The sequence below is a fragment of the Orcinus orca genome, chromosome 2, assembly GCF_937001465.1.
Source record: "Orcinus orca chromosome 2, mOrcOrc1.1, whole genome shotgun sequence".
Taxonomy (NCBI): Eukaryota; Metazoa; Chordata; class Mammalia; order Artiodactyla; family Delphinidae; genus Orcinus; species Orcinus orca.
In genome coordinates, this window is record NC_064560.1 from 170,635,100 (window position 1) to 170,655,577 (window position 20,478).

General features: G+C 35.1%; 1 protein-coding gene across 9 annotated transcripts in view; it reads left to right on the forward strand.

Moving 5' to 3' along the window:
- Window positions 1–20,478, forward strand: part of PCNX1 (pecanex 1) — a 172,350-nt gene that overhangs the window by 110,048 nt on the left and 41,824 nt on the right. For all 9 annotated transcript variants that reach the window (XR_007475658.1, XR_007475657.1, XM_004262188.3 and 6 more), the window contains 8 exons: window positions 5,982–6,091; window positions 6,498–6,603; window positions 8,320–8,412; window positions 11,160–11,310; window positions 13,192–13,333; window positions 14,008–14,185; window positions 16,738–16,846; window positions 17,663–17,792. Coding sequence is in view for 7 of the 9 variants with exons in the window: in XM_004262188.3 (XP_004262236.2) it covers window positions 5,982–6,091; window positions 6,498–6,603; window positions 8,320–8,412; window positions 11,160–11,310; window positions 13,192–13,333; window positions 14,008–14,185; window positions 16,738–16,846; window positions 17,663–17,792 (1,019 nt within the window). In the remaining 2 variants the exon portion in view is untranslated. The remainder of the gene's footprint in view (window positions 1–5,981; window positions 6,092–6,497; window positions 6,604–8,319; window positions 8,413–11,159; window positions 11,311–13,191; window positions 13,334–14,007; window positions 14,186–16,737; window positions 16,847–17,662; window positions 17,793–20,478) is intronic.

The window sequence follows — 20,478 nt, forward strand, 5'->3', positions numbered from 1 at the left end:
CTGTAAAAATTTTAGATTTCTCATAAACAGCTCTCAGCTCCTGGTATTTTATTTTTTTATGATTAATACAAGATAATCAGAGAACGATGGGGTTGAAAGGGCTATGAAAAGTGACTCATAGCATCCTTCCTTGCTTCACTTATTCAGTAGCATTTACTGTGCTTACTGTGTGCCTAGTTCTGCTTTTAATTTGCCTATATGTTAACTGTGATTAACAAGTCAGTCGATGCTCTTAATAGAGGGTGATGAAGGCTGTGAAAACAGAGTGTTACAGGTATACGAATTAAGATATTACCCTGTTCAGCCTAAAGGGATTAAAGATGATTTTCCTAGGGGGTGGTTTTTTAACCAAAATTTGAAGAACAATAGGAAATAGCTAGTTGAAACAAGGGATGAAGAGCCATGGAGTTGTAAAGAAAGTGTGTTATGTACAGGAAACAGCAAATAATTTGGAATTGCTGGAAATTTGGGTACATGAGGAAAGATGGCCTACAGTAAGGCTGGAAAGGTAAGCAACGGCTGGATTATGAAATATCTTTTATCCTGAACGTATTGGGTGGAGATGGAAGACCACCAAATATTCGAGGTAAGGCAAGGAAATGATCAGTGTTGCATTTTAGAAAGATTACTTGGTCCCCAGTGTGAAGGAGACTGAAATATAAGCAGGAAGTATCAGAAGTAGGGTGACTCTTGTGCTGCCGTCTTAATTATAAGGGACTTAATGAAAATTGGATTCAGTGAATATATTTGGGAACTCTGTGGATGAAAAGAGCCAGAGTAGGATCCAGGATGACTTCTGGGTAGGGGCTGGCTTGAACATCTGGTTAGATGGTGATATTAATGCACATGATTGGAAATCTTTGAGTTTACTGGGGAAGGTGATTGTTTACATTTGGACACTTTTATTTGTTGGCATTAATGGGGTATCCAGAGATACATAGTGGGTAGTTATTTGCAGTAATGATGAAAAGATTTAGAATTCATCAACAAAGTATAAGAAAAAGACTGCTAGCCTGGGTTGGCAGGATGCAGATAGAACACTGGGAAATGCCAATATTTAAGCAGTAGATGGAGCAGAATCCAACAAAGGAAACTTCAGAAGCAATACAGTGTGAAAAAAAATTTATTGAATTTGGCGGTTAATAGGATATTGGTGACTTTAACAAAACAGCTCTTTTGGTGTTTTGGCTGAGGAAGCTAGATTAATATAAGTTTAGGTCTGTATAGATATTAAGGAAACGTATTCTACTCTCTCTAGAATATAGTCGGGAAACCTGTGCACACGATGAGGATTGTTTTCTGGGTTTTGTTTTTTAAAAAAGATCTGAGCCTTGATTGCATTTAAAATGGGAGATGGAAAATTGATCAGAGAGGGAGATACTTGATGACATTAAGCCCAGGAAGGAACTGGAGGTAATGAGATCCAAATCCAAGCTTCTCCCAGCTACACTACCTATAAACCATCCTGGTATAAAGGTTTTAGATCTATGTTTGGAGAACATGTTTTGGAAAGTGGGTCATTATTTGAAAGTTGCAGTCATAGAAGTTAACAATGCAGTAAGTTTTCTAATTTTCTAAAGGCCTATTTAACTATAATTACATAGCAGAAGAGCAGCAATTGTAAAACTGCCAGCTAGAAACTTGTGTCCTAAGACAGGCAGGGGGATATGTTTTTATTTTCCTTCCTTCTTGGCCATGGCATTTACATTAGGCTATTTTAGTTTTAGGCATTCCCCATTGTAATAGAATAAATGTGCAGATGTACTTATATAAATGAGCAAAGACTATGTGCAGAGATTTCATCATAGCAGTGTTTGTAACAGCAAAAACTGTAAACGACCTAGTATTTGTTGTTTGTGACTGTTTAAATCAAATATGGTATAGCCTTACACTGGAATACTATACAGCCACGAAAAAGAATAAAAACAGACTTTAAAATTATTTATGTATCTATCTATCCTATTTATTTATTTATTTGGCTGCACTGGGTCTTAGTTGTGGCACACGGGATCTTCATTGCTGCATGTAAGATCTTCATTGTGGCATGCAGGATCTTTTAATTGCAGCATGTGAACTCCTAGTTCAGTCCTAGACTAGTCAGAGTCTTAGCCACTGGACCACCAGGAAAGTCCCAAAATAGATTTTTTATCTGCAAATGTGGAATGATTTCCAAGACATACAATTTGTTTCTTTTTTATCAAGCTGTATTGAAATGTAATTGACAAAAATGTAAGATATTTAAAGTGTACAGTATGATGATTTGATATACGTATACATTGTGAAAGGATTCCTCCTGACAAGTTAACACATTTATCACCTCACATATTTACCTTTTTTTTTGGTGAGCACATTTAAATTCTACTCTTAGCAAATTTCAGTTCTACAATTCAGTGTTATCAACTATAGTCACTGTGTTACATATTAGCTCCTCAGAACTTATTCATCTTTTAAAAAAAATTTCTAAGTTTATTATTTTAATTTTTATTGAGGTATAATTGACATATACATTATATTAGTTTCAGCTAATGATTCAATATTTGTATATATTGCAAGACGAGCACCACAATAAATCCAGTTAACAGTTGTCACCATACATAGTTACAAATATTTTTTCTTGTGTTGAGAACTTTTAAGATGTGTTCTCTTAGCACCTTTTAAATATGCATACATTATTATTAACTGTAGTCACTGTGCTGTACGTTACCTCCCCAGAACTTAGTTATCTTAAAACCGGAAGTTTGGGACTTCCCTGGTGGTCCCGTGGGTAAGACTCCACGCTCCCAATGCAGGGAACCCGGGTTCGATTCCTGGTCAGTGAACTAGATCCCACGTGCCGCAACTAAAAAAAGATCCCGCATGCTGCAACTAAGACCCGATGCAGCCAAATAAATAAATAAATAAATATTAAACAGAACTGGAAGTTTGTGCCTTTTGACCCTCTTTACCCATTTGCCCATGCCGTACCTAAACTTTATCTTATAACTGAAAGTTCGTACCCTTTTACCAACCTTTCCCTGTTTCCCCCACCTCCCAGTCCCTGACAACCACTTTTCTATTCTCTGTTTTTATGAGTTTGACGTTTCCCCCCCACATATAAGTGATAACGTGCAGTATTTGTCATTCTGTCTGGCTTATTTTACTTAGCATAATGCCCTCCAGTTTCATCCATGTTGTTGCAGGTGACAAAATTTCCTTTTTTTAAGCTTGAATAATATTCCTCTGTGTGTGTGTGTGTGTGTGTGTGTGTGTGTGTTTTAATATAAAGGAAGACAATATGCCAAAAAATAGATGTTTCCTTTGTGCCTTTTTTAAAAAAAGCACACCTGATGGCTTGTGCATACATAGAGCATTTATGGAAGAATACACAAGAAATTGACGATAGAAGTTACTTCTGGACAGTTAGGCTCATTGGGGAACACTATTGCATGCCTTTAGGTATGGTTTAATTTTTTTATCTATTCACCAATGTAGACTTTTACATCTGTTATTTCTGCTTTATTTGTGTTTACGTTTTGTTTTTCCTTGAACTTTAAAGCTTATTAAAAGTTAACATTATTCCTCTAAGACAACTTTAGTACCTCCTGTTTTTTATGTATATACTTTCTAGATGCTTACATATTATTAAGAGATCGCCAGAATTTGGGCCATTATGTAATGAAGTGAAAACGTTCAGACCCAATACAGTGTGTAGAACAAATCCATCTTTTAATCATTGTATTGCATATTATTCTAAATTATTAATGTAAATAAAATAAGTCATTTTGAGACCAATTTAAGGATTTCTTTTTTTGTCTAAGAGCAACAAAAAGTAGTGTCAAGCATTTGTTAAATAAATGCAAGCATCTTTTGGGTTTTTTTCAGAACTTGTTTTGAGGCAAAATTTATACACAGTGAATTCCACCTATCTTAAGTACACAATTTGATAAGTTGTGACAAATGCACATACCTGTGTAATATACACCCCTAGCAAGATACAAAATAGTGTCATCACCATCAGAAAGTTCCCTCTTGTTCCTTCCCAGTTGCTCTGCCCCAGCCGCTTTTATTTTATTATAGGTTTGCGGTGCTTGAGCTTCATAAAAATGGAATCATGCCATAGTTACTCTTTTGTAACTGATGTGTTTTGTTCATATTATGTTTTTGAGATTCATCTACATTATGTGTATCAGTAGTTTGTTCCTTTTTGTTGCAGAGAAGTATCCCATTTAGTTTTAAATCCTCCTTATTTCCATTGTATGAATATGTCACAGTTTATCTGCTGTCTTAGAGATGAACATCTGGGTTGTTTCTAATTTAGGGCTATTATGAATAAGGCTGCTATGAACGTTCTTGTGCAAGTCTTTTTTTGTGGATATATGTTTTCATGTTTCTTGGGTAGATAACTAAAACTGAATTGCCAGTTTTCCAGAGTGGTTGTACTGCACATCTTTTTTTCAGTTTTCATTTTTACCAGAGTTGGACATAGTTATCTTTTAAAGAGTCCAATATTTCTACAAGACTTAGTGCCAGGGACAGCAATCCCCTACCCCGTTATTTCTTCCTCAGAGTTAACCACTTTCAATTCTTTGAACTGATTCTTTTGGTATTTCCTTCCGTATCTCTAAGCAACTAACTTACACTTCTTGTATTTTGTCAAGGTTTAGGCATTATCCATGGACTGCACGTCATGGAATTGTAGGCTTAACTTTCTTTCACCTCTCCCCCCACATTTCTACTAGACGCAGCCTTCCTTGTCTCCCTCATACACCCGGTATGTTTACCTTACTATCACTGTGCAAATGCTATTCCTACATACATTTCGTTTTCTCCTTTACTTTGTTTTCTTATGTATTTATCTCTCTTTCATTCTCAAACTCTTCACATATCGTTTAACTTTCTTCTCAGTAAATTCAAACATATAAGGAAGTTCAGTTCCTGGCTCCACCACTTAACTGGACAAATTACTTAAACCATCTGTACATTAGTTTCCTCATCTATAAATTGGGGGGGTAATAGTACATATCTCCAAGGATGATTGTAAGAATTTAGGAAGTACTTACAAGCTCTGAGAATGGGGCTCAGTACATAGTATGATACACGTAATACAATGATGATGATAAGATTTTGATGTAGCCATTAAAAAAAAAGGTCTCTGTTGTGATGTGGAGCAATTTCCAAGACTATTACTAAATGGGAAAAAAAAGCAGGCTGTATAATAAACTACTATTTGATTACCCACTCCGCCATTCTCTCCTCTTGAATCCCCAGAGAAAGACAAAGGCGCTTACCTCACAGGCCATACTTAAGTACTGTTAACTATTCCTTATAGCAGTGTTATCTACCCTATACCAAGTACTGTGCTAGTAGACTCCAGAGATACTGCAGTGAGCAAAGCAGACATGGCATATCCACATCCACATGTTTGGTTGGCCTTAGAAGCTAGCTTTGTATTATTTATTTCTGGGAATATACAGTTTATTCACTCAAGAAACACTGATGCCTATTCAGTGCTCTGGAGGACATAATGGCATTTTATATGAGCAGAGGCACCCAGAAAGTAGCATACCAAATGTCAGCAGTTTGTTTTGCCTGAAGTGTTGTATCATGTATTACCTTTTCCTACTCCGTTATTATATATAACAGAAGTTTGCTACACCAAGTTATTTTGTTTTTCAAAAAAGAGAACGTAGTTTACTGTAAACTTAATACCACTTAAAATATGAAAGAAATTGACAGCAGCATGTATCAGAAACAAATGTATTATGCCTAGTGTATAATAGAGCTTTAGTACCAAAAGAAATCTGATGATGATCTAGCAGTTAGATTCTAGTTCATCAGAAAGTAATAAATCTAAGTTTATGTGGAATAAAATGCAATTAATAACATGTGAAAAGGTTTTGTTTAATTAAGTTATCTTTCTCCAAAATACTGACATAAAAGGATTATGTGATACGTTGCGAATTAGAAGCATATTGTTCTGTCAAACTTTTTTTCCCCAACAGGATTCTTGGGATGGGCAGCATATTCCAGTGCTTTTCTCCATATTTTGTGGTTTATTAGTGGCAGTATCCTATCATCTCAGCCGACAAAGCAGTGATCCATCTGTACTTTTGTAAGTGAGATTACTTGTTATTGAATTAAAGAAATGTAAATAAGTTGGCATTTCTTTCAAATTTAACTTCCAAAATCTGTTTTTCCAATGCCTTGTCAAAGTGCTATTGACTTATCTATATTTGATTTCAAAATATATTAACTTTGGGTCATTCTGATTACCACTGGATGAAAGTATTTGTTAGCTTTTTCTCTCCTAAGATTTAAAACTATATTTTCATAAAAACATTCCTATTGTATGCTTATTTATGGCATCTTAAACTTTTTAGAATTTGTCATTTGCTTAATGAGTAAATATACTTGGATCACTTCATTTTCTATCATAAACTTTATTTGCCATTTGAAGTACTGGTTTTTAGGTTATAAATATATTTTTAAATTATTTTCTCTCTTTTTTTAATGTAAAGCTCTTTGGTGCAATCCAAGATTTTTCCAAAAACAGAAGAGAAAAATCCAGAAGACCCGTTGTCTGAAGTAAAAGATCCACTGCCTGAAAAACTTAGAAATTCTGTTGTAAGTTTTAGCTTTTTAAAATCGCCTAAAAGACTTCAATTTTATATAGTTCAATTGAACTGTATAAAACACTGAACACTATAAACACTGAACTATATAAAACAACGAACACTTTTTGAGGTAACACAATTTTAGTAACTGGGGAAAAATACATATATGGTTGTACATGGTTGGTGGTTTTTATTTCAAATTTTAACATGTAAGAAATGCTCATTCCTCAAAGTTTGTTTCAATGTAGAACAGTATGCTAGATATTTATTTTTAGATAAGGTGAGATTAAGTGATTTCATTGTTTATAGAATTCTTAATCCTATTGAATTTAAACTAGGATTTGAAAGGTGAATATTAACATAAATTAGATTTATTTTGTTGTTATTTTTGTTGATAAAAACTATGTCTTTATAAGTCATCTGCTGGTCTTTTAGTGTGTTTTATCTTTCAAGGGTAAGTGTGTGTGTATGTTTATTTTCCAGGTTGAAGGAGAGAACAATAACCTGTACTAATTTCATATACTCAAGCAGATGTAGTAATTTAAAAATTTTAATGTTACCTGCATTCTTTCAGTTATTACTTAAAAAATGAATTCTATAGATTCATATCTGCCATATGGAACAAAACATAAAACATTTTTTTCCTAAGTTATTTTACATATTTCCATTTATGAAAGACTGAATTTATATAGGTCTTGAATTAGACTAATATTTACCTTCACTGAACTTGAGCTGTTCATATATTCTTTAGAAAACTTTAGAAAAATACAAAACTGCCTCAAGATATAATTTAAAGAGTTTTTTCTGACTTTAGTTTTCATGTTAGCAAAGGACATTTCATGTTAAGTATAATAGGATATTTCTGAATGTATTAGCTTAAAAGCATAAATCTGTGGGTCAGTTGATGACCAAAGATATCAAGAGGTTTCTGGTTTTCACTGCAACCACTAAAAGAACCAAAAGTCAGTAAGTAGGGACTTCTCTGGTGGCGCAGTGGTTAAGCATCCACCTGCCAATGCAGGGGACATGGGTCCAGGAAGATCCCACATGCCGTGGAGCAACTAAGCCCGTGCGCCACAACTACTGAGCCTGCGCTCTAGAGCCTGCGAGCCACAACTACTGAAGCCCGCGTGCCTAGAGCCCATGCTCTGCAACAAGAGAAGCCCACGCACTTGCAACAAAGAGTAGTCCCCGCTCCCCCCAACTCTATAGAGAAAGCCCGCGCGCAGCAATGAAGAGCCAACGCAGACAAAAATAAATAAATAAATAATTTTTTTAAAAAAAAAAACAAGATTCAATAAGTAAAACAGGACATATGCATGCAGTTTCAACATTTCAGAAGGCCAATGAAAATATAACTTTGTTATCCAAAAGGATATACCCTATAAAAGAACTTAAATATCTCATTTCTTTTTCCTGTATGTAAAGCTTACAGACCAATGGGGGGGAAATCTTCATTCTAAAAGACTTTGTTATGATATGTTTACTGTGTGTGGAACTAGTTAAGCTTAGTTTAATTTCCTTGGCATTGCAGTATCAAACCAAAATATGAGGAAACTGAGGAAGAAAATAAGACTTATTGTAGTTAATTATTATGTGTAAGAAATACCTAGAAGTGCTACAGAATAGGATCAATGAAAATTTATTTCTTAAGCTTGGCCACTTGGGAGGAAAGATTTTGTTTAAATTTTTGTGTAATGTTAGATAATTCTGTTTTGTTCCGCAGAGCGAGCGTTTACAGTCTGACCTAGTAGTGTGCATTGTAATTGGTGTGCTGTATTTTGCTATTCATGTAAGCACAGTGTTCACAGTATTGCAGGTAAGGAATCATTTTATTCTTTTCACTCGGGGAAAATAACTTTGGATTCACTTCTGATTTGATTGTAGTGTTGGTCCATAAGGCCGAAATATATGACTTTTTGTTTGGTTTTAACAACAAATACTTATTTTCTCATGGTTTCTCATGGGTCGTGACTCTGGGAGTGGTTTAGCCAGATGATCCCAGCTCAGCATGTGTTATGATGCTGCAGTCATATGTGGCTGCAATCAGCTGAGGCTGTTAGCTGGCCTCACTTTCTTGCTGACTGTTGGCCAGAGAGCTTAGTTCTTCTCCATGTGGTCCTCACCAGGGGCTGCCTGAATATCCTCACAAAATGGCAGCCTGTTTCCCCCAGAGCCAGTGATCCTAGAGAGAGAAAGCCCAAGACTGAAGGCCCAGTCTTTTATAACTGGTGTTGGATGTGGCATACATACCACCACTTCTTCCGTATCCATTGGTCATACAGGGCAACCCTGCTGCAATGTGGGAGGGGAATACAAGCAGGCATAAACACCAGGAACTGTGCTGGACTGACACCGTATGCCCTCTGGCCTCCGTGATTCACATCCTTCTAAACCCCCCAAAGTCTCATTCCACTACAACTGGAAGTCCAGAACGTCGTCCTCTAAATCAGGCCCGGGTGTGGGCGATGCTTGGTCCTGCAGTACAGTGCTGCGCGTCTGCAGGCCACGCGGTTACCTTCCTCGGGCCTCTTCATTCTCTTGTGCAGACCTGTATTTCTACATGGTGTCAATTTGATTATGATGCACCTCCACGTAGTTTTCTTCATGTTTTTGTGTCTGGGGTACATTGCATCTGTGGTCTAGTTTTCATCAAATTTAGAAAATTTTGGTCATTATTACTGTAAATGTTTTTTCCCTTTTCCTTTTGCTGTCCCTCCACCCACCCCCACTCATGGACTCCAGTTACATGTATATTTGGCCTCTTGAATTTGTCCCACAGTTCACTGATTCTTTGTTCATTTTAAATTCTTTCCCCACCACCACCACATGTTTAATTTTGAATGTTTTCTATTGCTATTGCTTTGTTGTTAAGTTCACTAATCTTTTCTTCTGTAATATGTAATCTGCAGTTAATCCCATCCAGTGTATTTTTTGTCTCAGAACTAACAAGTTTCATCTTTAGAAGTTGGATTTTAGGTCTTTTTTTATATCTCTCATGCCTCTATTCACTTTTTTGAACAAATGGAATTCACTTCTAACTCTCTTAATGTTCTTGTCTCATAATTCTAATTTCTCTGTCACTTATGGGTTGGTTTTGATTAATTGATATTTTTCCCCATGGGTCATAGTTTCCTGATTCTTTGCATGCATGGTAATTTTTGATTGGATGTCACGCATTATAAGGTTGGCCTTTTGTGTATTGGACATTTTTGTATTCCTAGAAATACTCTTGAACTTTGTTTTTTGGCACTATTAAGTTACTTGTTAACAGTTTGATCCCCTCAGATCTAACTTTTAAGGTTGCTTAATTGAGACTAGGGCTGTTTAGTTTAGGGCTAATATTCCCCCTACTGAGGCAACATGCTTTGGAATACTCTGACCAGTGCCCTGTGAATGTTGAGTTTTTCCAACCTGGCTTGTGAGAACAGGCACTATTCCTAGCCCTGTGTGAGTGCCGGATACTCTTCTCTCTAATCCCTTGGCGAGGTTCCTTCCCTTTGCATATGTAGTTCTCTCCCACACACATGTGCTGATTCCCCTGAATATTCGAGGGAGACTCCGCAGATCTTCTAAGTTCTCTCTCCATGCAGTTTTCTCTTTGGAGCGCTGTCTGCTCTGGTGAGCTCTGGTGAACACTAGCTGCTTTGCTGTCTCCAGGCTTTTAGTTCTATCTCCTCAACTCAGGAGGTACCAGGCTTCATGTGGATTCCCCTCCCTTCACTGCAACTTGGAAAGTATCTAAGGGCAGTAAGCTGGGGCAGTCCTGACACTTACCTCATCTGTTTTCTTTCTCTCAGTGTTTACTGATTATTTCCTTATGTCTAGTATATTGCAAACCATTGGTTCATATATTTTATTCTATTTTGGTTCATGTGGAATAGGGTAAATCTCTATTATTCCATTTGTCCAGAAGCAAAGGTTATATTATTTAATTTTAAGATTTTTGCCTGTTTTCTTCTCTTCCAATTTGAACCATTAACTCCTGAGTACCTCACAAGCTGAGTGAGGTCCAGTGGGTCTTCAGGGGTCCGATGGAAACCTCTTTAGTTTCTAAACGTATGACTTTTAATTTGAATACTTGAAGTGATGGTACTTGGTTTTTGTGAATTTAGTCATACATAAGAACTCTCTTCCAAACCATGTGAAGCCACAAAAAAAGAACTTTTTCCTCATTCTATTTTGCTCTTCACTTAAACTTAACAGTTTTATTTAGCTCATGTCCTTTATCTCTACTAGCTAAAACAATTGAATACATTGCTCTGCAAGTCACATAGAACATTCTTAGGGAAGCAAGCAATATACCTCAGGCCACACTCTAATTACATTGACAGTGTGAGACACCAAGGAAAGTAGTTAACACATTTTAAAATATCTGTAATACGTGAACAGTCACTACCTTTTATGGCTGATTTAATCAGAAAATTACATAATATAGAAATGTTAACTGCAGACAGATGTTTAGTTCTTAGATTCTATAGTTGACTAAATTGAACTGACAAATTAGAAGTTCTCCTTTGGGTCTCAGAATCACTTTTCATGTCCTCAACTTTATCCTCCTTTTAGCCTGCGCTCAAGTATGTGTTGTATGCGCTTGTCGGCTTCGTGGGTTTTGTAACCCATTACGTGCTGCCTCAAGTTAGGAAGCAGCTACCGTGGCACTGCTTCTCTCACCCTCTGCTCAAGACGGTGGAGTATAATCAGTATGAAGTTCGAAGTAAGTATTTCATTAACACTTTTCCTTTCAATACTATGGATTTTTTTCTTTTACTTTGTTGACAGGTGACTGTTAAGTAACTATCATCAAGTAACACTTCGGCTTGTGTTTCTTAGGTTTGACACTAATGAATCAGACCTTTTGCTTTCATTTCAGTTGAAGTATAAATGTCAGTGCTAAAATGCCAACTTACCACAGAATAAACCTTGCTCTTTCCTCCTCTAAGTTTTTCTTCACAGACCTCTCATTGATTAATCCTTCAGTGTATGTCTGTGACTTCTCTTTCCAGTCCCTACCTTTACCCTCAATCTTCCTTGCAATATGCAGGCAACTCAATCCTCTTTAAGACTTCTATTTGATATATTTTTAACTCAAAGCATAAAGGGAATAGAAAGGTCTTCGTTCCTGTTTCCACCAGTGACACTATGTCCTACCAGAGAGGGTTATAAAGAGTTGATCAAGAGAAAAGAGGTGAAAAACATTTGTAATTGTTATTATTCATTCAGATTTGGGATAAAGTATAAAATGACTAAAAAGAGGTAGAAGGCCAGTCCATTTGGCAAGCTTTTTACTTGTCGCTTTAAACCCTGACTTTTCTGTTACAAGTAATCAGTCTGGTTCATTGGTTCCATGACCTATAATATACTTCCTCATTTTAGGGATATAATAAAAGTTAATACCTGTGTCATCATTATTATATACCAGTGATTAAACAAGCCAATGTTTTTTCCTCAGACTTTCTCTTTAGTTAATGAGTTACTATAGAGAGTAAATTTCTCAACTGTTTGGAGATGAATTAACTTCTTTAGAGAACTCTGAAGCTTTTGAAAGATTTCTATACCAAACTTGACTTTGCAGTATCAAAGCGTATTTCCTGGGCCTTTTAGCAGAATTGCTTAAGTCATCATGGTACTGTAATCTTGATCACTATTTTGATCCTGGGGAGATAATTAAATATTAATGTGTAGCTTGTAGTGAAATGACATAAAACTATAAAAATCTGTACTGGCCTGTTCTTACCATAAGGAAAATAACTCAGAATGATATATTTTTGATAGTTAATGATTAATTGCTTTCATATATAAATGTTAGCAGGTGTATCTGGTTTGTTTTGAAGAACAGTTTTCATTAAAGTAAATCATTGATCATGTTGTTTGTTTTTTATCTTAACAAAACATTTAGTCTAAATTTTTATAAATTTTGAATCAACATAACATTTTTCACTTATTGAGAGTATTAGGCATTAGCAAAGTTGACTGTAGTAGCTATAAAGAAAAATCTGATTCATTAGAGAACTTCCTAGAGGTGGTTGACATTATTTTCAGATAGCTGGAGGACCGTATTTTAAATCTTTCAGCTTATCCTAGACACTTTCCCCAATGACATTAAATATTAAAGTATTGGGAAAATATTACTGGCAATGAAAATGACACTTATGAAGTGTGTGAATGCAAAACATATACTTTCATATCTGTTCTGAGATGTATGTCTTATAAGATGTATGTGTATGTAAGGATTTTAAAAACAGATAATTTAATAGATCATTTATTTCTTTTTGGGGAAAGGGGCAGTCTAATAATCTTCACTAATCTTTTCTCCAAAAGTTATAGGCATAAATAAGAAAAAGTTATGGTTAAAAACTGAGATTTCAAGAATAAAAGTTTAAAATGAAATTCAGTTCATCTAAATTTAACATCTAAGTTGGAAGGTTGCATGTGTCTCAGAATTCATAAAACTGACTATTGATTGACATACTGGATTACTTACATTATTTATAGTACAGCTGAATTTGAGTGGTAAGATTTTCCTTTCTTATCACATTACCAGACTATTTTATGCATTAGATGACATGGTTTTCTTGACTTAATATTGCCTTGTTAGACGCAGCTACTGTGATGTGGTTTGAGAAGCTTCATGTGTGGCTTCTTTTTGTGGAGAAGAATATCATCTACCCATTGATTGTTCTCAATGAACTTAGCAGCAGTGCAGAGACAATTGCTAGTCCAAAAAAACTGGATACAGAGTAAGTACAGTACTCCTCTTATCTAAGTTTGACTGTTGGGGTCTGTCATAGCAATGTCTTAAGTTACTGATCTAGTAACAAGGAATCATTGAGTGTCTCTTTGGTGCAAAGTACTGTGTGAAAAATTCAAGTGAAATTTTGTCTGACTTCCCTTTTCTGAACATCTGTTTCTGCTCTTGGCATATTACTACTCCAGACAGCTCATTGTAAACTAGCATTTTATGAGATGACATTTATTAAATAAGGTTAATTTTAATATTAGATGGTAAGTTTTGGAGATGATTATTTTTGTGTACTGTGTGAATCAGACCATTTAGGTGCTCACTTGCCTATACAATCATCCCGTAGGCCTACACCCACTACACTAGGTACATGTTGTTGGGTAAGCATTAATATGTTTTGTATGTGCTAAATGCTGTTAATGTTTAAGCAATAGAAGTACTGAGAAACTGGAGAACCAAATGTCAGCATTGCAATAGTGTTACTTAGTTTTTAAACATGATTATTTATATAAAGGATAAGAATTATGATACATAGGCTTAAAAAGGAATATTTAGAAGTTTAAATTTGATAGATATATTCTAAGTTTAGTAAATGAAATGGTGATTTTTCTGAAGTTTGTAGATTAACGTTTTCAGTCATCAGTTGATGAATGTGCTTTCTTTATATTGTAGATTAGGTGCTTTAATGATCACCATTGCTGGTCTGAAGCTGCTACGGTCCTCTTTCAGCAGCCCTACATATCAGTATGTCACAGTCATCTTTACTGTGCTCTTTTTCAAAATTGACTATGAAGCTTTTTCAGAGACCATGCTGTTGGATCTGTTCTTCACGTCCATACTCTTCAACAAGGTAATTTATCACTGAAGGAAACATCCTTATCTGTAAAAAGTGTCTCCCTAAGTAATATGCCATTTAGTGAGGATTACGCTTGCTTTCAATTTGCTTCATTATCTTTTAAGTAGTATCTTTCTTCAGTCAACCAGTTATTTAGGATTAGAATCCCTAAACAATGCCAGTCACTGTCATCCATAGAAGATATATTTCTTGCTGTGGCTAGGAAGGTAAGATTAAATTATATGGAAACATTAGAGGAACTCTAATAAGTATATAAATATATGGGTTCTTCCAAAAGGGGGTGTGGTTTTGAATAATTTTAGAAACAAACATGGTAATAATTGAACCAAACTGTAGGCTGCTTCATAGATGGAGGGAGGAAATAACCTGATACTGAATGAAGATGGTGGAGACGGAGGGCAGTGAGGCCATGTGGGAGCAGTGAGATGCTAGTTTATTTGCAGAATATACTGACGTTTACAGAATGCTCCTAAAATTTGTTATCACCCATGGGATAGTTGCCTGTAGTCTTTTTACAAACGAGATGGTAAAGCCTGCATCTTCTGCCTCCAAGAAGCTTCTTACTGAGCCACACTGCCTTTCTAAGTGAAATAGGTTGTGTAGTCAGATTATTTGAAATTAAATAGTTTAGATTTCATGTTAACACTGACCACATACAAAGGACTTTGACATATATTATCCCATTTGATAGGTGACAGAGAGCTGAAGCATATGAGCAGCTACAAAACACAATGAAATCCCAGTTTTAGGAAAGTTAGCCTGGTCAGCCACATTTGGGATGAATTGGGGAAGAGAGAACCTAAAGGTATGGAGAACAGCTTAAGAGATTGTGACAGTAATTTAGATGTGATAGAGGTCTGGCCTAGGATGGGGACAGTAAAAATGAAAACTGTTAATCTGAACAAGCTTTTACAAATAGTTTCTAAATATTGTACTAAATGTTATGCTAAATAGCTTCTCAATATCACAATATTATATTTGTTCAATCACTAATTTGTATGCATTTTTATCATTTATTTCCTCTTCTAGTGAGCATGATTAATCAAAGGAGGGAGCCAGAAGGTTAATCAGAGAATTGTCTGTATAAAAAAAGCATGTGATTTCTCACAAATTTAATATTTAGATTGGAAATTGTATTGAATCTTATACCGGTTGGAAAAAAGTGAAAGTTGCAGTAAAATATAAACTAAACAGTCCTTGAAATAGTCACTACACTTAACTCGCATTAGTTTGGATTTTCTTAATACTTTCATTTGTTAAGCAAATTGTTTTTGAGAGTGTACCATGTTCCAGAACTATTCTAGATGCTTAGGCTACGTTAGTTAACAAAACAGAGAAAGCTCTGCCCGCAAGGAGTTTGCATTTTATATGGTTACTTCATAGAACTTAACAGTGATAATAAGCAAGTAATATTCAAGGGATCTCTTTAGATATATTTATTTTAAGATATCATTGTAAGGTGTACCACCAACTTAATAATATTTCAAGAAAAAATTGCTCTGAATGTATACAAAGCTATTTTCACCCACTAACTACTTAAACATGTAATTACATATCATTTTTCTTTAATATTACAATCAAAATTTGAGTACAGTCTGTTTACCATTTAGAAACAGAAGAGTGTTCTGAGTCACTGTTTTTAAGCAGTTGCGATGGTATCTGACAGTATACATGATGCTTTTACTTCCTGTCATCCTGATCCCATTAGTACCGAGGGTTGCCAGCATAATTTTGAGTCATGGCAAAGAGTGCAGGGATTCATCTGCATTTTCTGATTGGTTGAAGTTGTGATTTCTTTTTTAAATTGGAAATTAAACAAGTTCATTTGTAAATCAGCTAAATAATTTACATGTGAGGTGTTTGGTGCCTGAATCATGGCACTGAATTAGTCAGAACCTCTTGCTTTTAAGATTCTGTGATCTGTTCTGAGAATGGGGCCTTGCATTGCCTAGCATGCAGAGGCAATTTTGGGCACAATAGTTCTGTTTCAGTGTTGAAGAAATGTTCAACAACAAAACAGATCCTAATTGAAATAAGATTAAAATGTATATTATGCTTCCATTGGCAATAACAATTCTGATTATGAACGGATGCCTAATACACACTAGTAAATTCTTAGGAAACAGACAGTGACAACTGAATTACAACTTTATCCCCTGCCTGGCTGCTTTCAAATTCCTTTTGACATTGCATTTAAAACTTACTCATTTTACAAAGCACTAAAATTTGAGGGAAATGCCAGAATAAAAAATATATATATATATATATATTTTTTTTTGGTTTTGCTTGTTCGTAGTAATAGAACCAATAGACAGCATAGAATTTTTAAACTGATAAAACACCAATCCGTATGTCAGTTAACTGTCTTTACTTAAAAACACATTCAGTGTTTTGGCAGTGATATTTCTTTTCCTTTGATGCAAATGGCAAATAATTTCCATGCTATTTCCCTATTTGGAAGAAAATCATTTTAGAAGTTTTTCATTTTCTAATTTAAAAATCTGATGGTAAGCTTTTTACTGATTGTTTCTGTTTTCCTCCTACAGCTTTGGGAACTCCTTTATAAATTGCAGTTTGTATACACTTACATTGCTCCATGGCAAATTACATGGGGTTCTGCTTTCCATGCTTTCGCTCAGCCCTTTGCAGTGCCCCGTATCCTTCTAATAAAAGTTGATAAGAAAGGGCAGTCATATCCTTGATGAGAATGTTGGTTTGTAGGCATAACCTTTCACAGGCATAGAATATAGGTTACCATGTGATAAATTATCAAAAATTCAGTCTTTTGAGCCCACACCTATACCAATTTTGATTGTTTAATTTGTATTAACTTCTGTGGCCCACAGATCATCTGAACATGAGAAAAGTATTAAGGTTTTATAATTAAGTAATGCTGATTAAAAATTTCATGTTTATATATGTGAGTATTAAAGTCCAGGAATTTTCAATATATACAAAATGTGTTTAGAAATATTTATAAATGAATGAGCATTCAAAACATTTTCCATATTGATATGATTGTAATTAAGCTTACGTTCAAAATTTTCTATTCTCATCCTTTCTTAAAGGTACTTTCTAAGTAAACATAAAGGTTAGTGACCTTGTAGATGTTGATATGCAGACTTTTGTATCTTTAAATTTTAGTTTTTATCTTCTGGAAAATTAAAACCATCTCTACCCAAGAGTGATACATGGAATTTTACCAGACACATGTTAGCAAATATTTATTTGGGTCCCTTCAGAGCATCATGCCAGGCTGTACTTTCCTGGCTGTGTCTTTCTGCTTCTACCCCTTATACTGTCCAGTGACACCTTCTTCTGTATTCCTCTGATGAACCTCATTTTTCTAATTGCTGTAATCGCAATGTGTTTGTGAGGTGTGTGTGTGTGTGTGTGTGCCGTGCGTGCAGGTGCGTGAACGTGCGTGCACAATCAGATGAATGTTAAGGTCCTTAACCAGTTTTCCCATAGATTCAGCCATGTTGTTTGTTCAGGCTGCCGTATCAGCCTTCTTTTCTACTCCACTGAACCCCTTCCTGGGAAGTGCAATATTCATCACTTCATATGTTCGACCTGTGAAATTCTGGGAGAGAGACTATAAGTGAGTAAAGAACAACGCTTGAAAGCCAGTTTTTATCTTTTTTACTAGGAAAAACTATTGACAGCATTGTTATAAATTATTCATGGTTAACATTTTTTCTATTGAAATATTTAAAATTTTATATTCTTAAAGTTTCAAAATTATATAAAATTGGAAGAGTCAGAGGATACTCTATTTTCTCTACCTGTTTTTCTATTTATAAGATTTTTAAAACATAGTCCTAGTTAAATACATTCATTTTTCTGTCTTTTTTCTTTTAATGTTATTTCTTAGAATTGTTCCACATTAATAATACTTTGAAACTTTATGCTATACACTGTTACATCATTATAACAGTCATAAGTAGTTATCTCACAGTTTTCTAAGAAGTAGCTATTTTTAGAGCTAAACTTTTTATAGGTTATTTGTAGTTTTTCATGAGGATAGGTTTTTAAATAACCATCTTTGTACATAAAGTATTTTCTTCATTTAAGCTTAATTCCTTAGGTTAGCTGTTTAATATGATGCCTAGTAACTATCCTTGTATGTAATCTCCAAATTTTTTTCTAATTTAAGAAAATATCTAAAGGGGAATTACTGAATCATGGAGCCTAAACATTTTAAAGGCTTATAAATGTATTAACATGTTGATTCAGAAAGAGCTTGTACTAATTTATAATTCTACTGGCCAGCTCCACGACTGCCTTTCTCTCTACACGTTCACACGTAGGTACATATAATAGGTGAAAATGGTAATCTTTAACAATGAACTGGCTTATGGATGTGAAACTTCTGCTCTGGTCTTTTACCTAAAATCACACATAGTATTTCTCTTTTTGGTGAATTTTAGTGTTATTTATACCCTTTTTTTCTTCTGGACCAACTTAAACTTAGTGCAGAATAACATCTCTTTTTTTTTTTTTTTTTTTTTTTTTTTTTTTGCGGTACGCGGGCCTCTCACTGTTGTGGCCTTTCCCGTTGCGGAGCACAGGCTCCGGACGCGCAGGCTCAGCGGCCATGGCTCACGAGCCCAGCCTCTCTGCGGCATGTTGGATCTTCTTGGACCGGGGCACGAACCCGTGTCCCCTGCATTGGCAGGTAGACTCTCAACCACTGTGCCACCAGGGAAGCCCCAGAATAACATCTTTGTCAGCGGTTCTTAAACTTTTTGATCTCAGAACCCCTTTACATACAATCTTAAAAATTATTGACGTCTCCAAAGAGATTTTGTTGATAGGGGTTTTATCTACTACATAGTTATTTACTATAATAAATACTGTACAATATTTATTGTATTATAAGTCAAAACTCATTTTATATTATAAATGAATTAATATAAAAATAACAACAATAAGCCTATTACATGTTAATATAAATAACATTTTTCTAATGAAGAATAACTGTATTTACCATTCCACCAAAAAAATCCGAAGAATGTCATTGTTTTTATAGTTTTGTAAATCTCTTTCATGTCTGACTTAATAAAAGACAGCTGAATTCTCTTATCTGCTTCTGCATTCAGTCTCTTGTTGCATTGTGTTGTTCTGGTTGAAGTATATAAAGTAAATCTGGCCTCACACAGACATACAGTTTGAAAAGAAAGAAGTATTTTAATAGCCTTTTTAGACAATTGTGGATATTCTTGGATCCTTCGACAAATGGTAGTTTCTTAAAGGTTAGTGGCAATGTGGAATCTAAAGCCATATCAGTGAATTTTTGACTGTATTACATCAGAATTCACTGATATGTCTTATAGTTTGAATGGGTCTTTTACCCATGCATACACTTATATTGATACATCTTTATCTACTGTTTGGAAAATACCTGCTCAGTGAGTAATGTAGATCTTCCAAATTTTGACCCATTTCACGGTACAATATTAAAAAATATATGTATTCATATCACCGCCAATCTCAAAAAAGTGTTGAAGTATTGGGAAGCTATCAAGCGCATGGTGGTAGATGCAAGTTTTCTGAAATTCTAATTTTTGCTTGAAAACTTGAATTTTTAGTATTGGCAACAGGTATCTTTATCAGTTATTTTTCTTGAAATGTCAGACTTACTTTCTTCACTTGAGAAGTGTCTGTCAAATACTCAAGTCTGAATAGTCATAGTTTATTCAAGTGAAAATGGTGTTCCATGGAAAAAAAAGCAGCTACTGCTACTTACAGTTCAAGCAGTTGCACAAATGCTTTCCCTCCAGTTAATCGTCCTGCTTCAGAATGCAGCAGAAGGGCTTTATGTGTATTTTGCCACACACAATATTAAAAAGACCTGTACTGAGGGGCTGCATTTTAACAAAAGTATTATTTTTATTGCTTCGTTAAGGACATTTTTAAGGGAAACTTGAATTTTTATTTATTGTTTTTTCTTGTGCGTGGGTAGCAGTGAAAAATAGTACAGTTTGGTGCCACTGCCTTGATTGATGTTAAAGCACCGGCAGTCTTACCCACCGTTGCTTTTGCACCGTCAGTGCAGTTGTCAACACAGTGAAGAAAACCGAATAACAGTTCAGTACTATTATGAAAATAGTTTTGATTTGGAAAACTCCCTGCAAGATCTGAAGTGTCCTGCTTCAGGTTCTGTGGACCACATTTTGGGAACCACTGTTCTAAAGAACACTGTACCTCTGGACATTAATAGCCTTCCCCTTATAAGGAATGTTTCATGAACTGTATATTTTTAGGAACTGTATACAGTATGCATT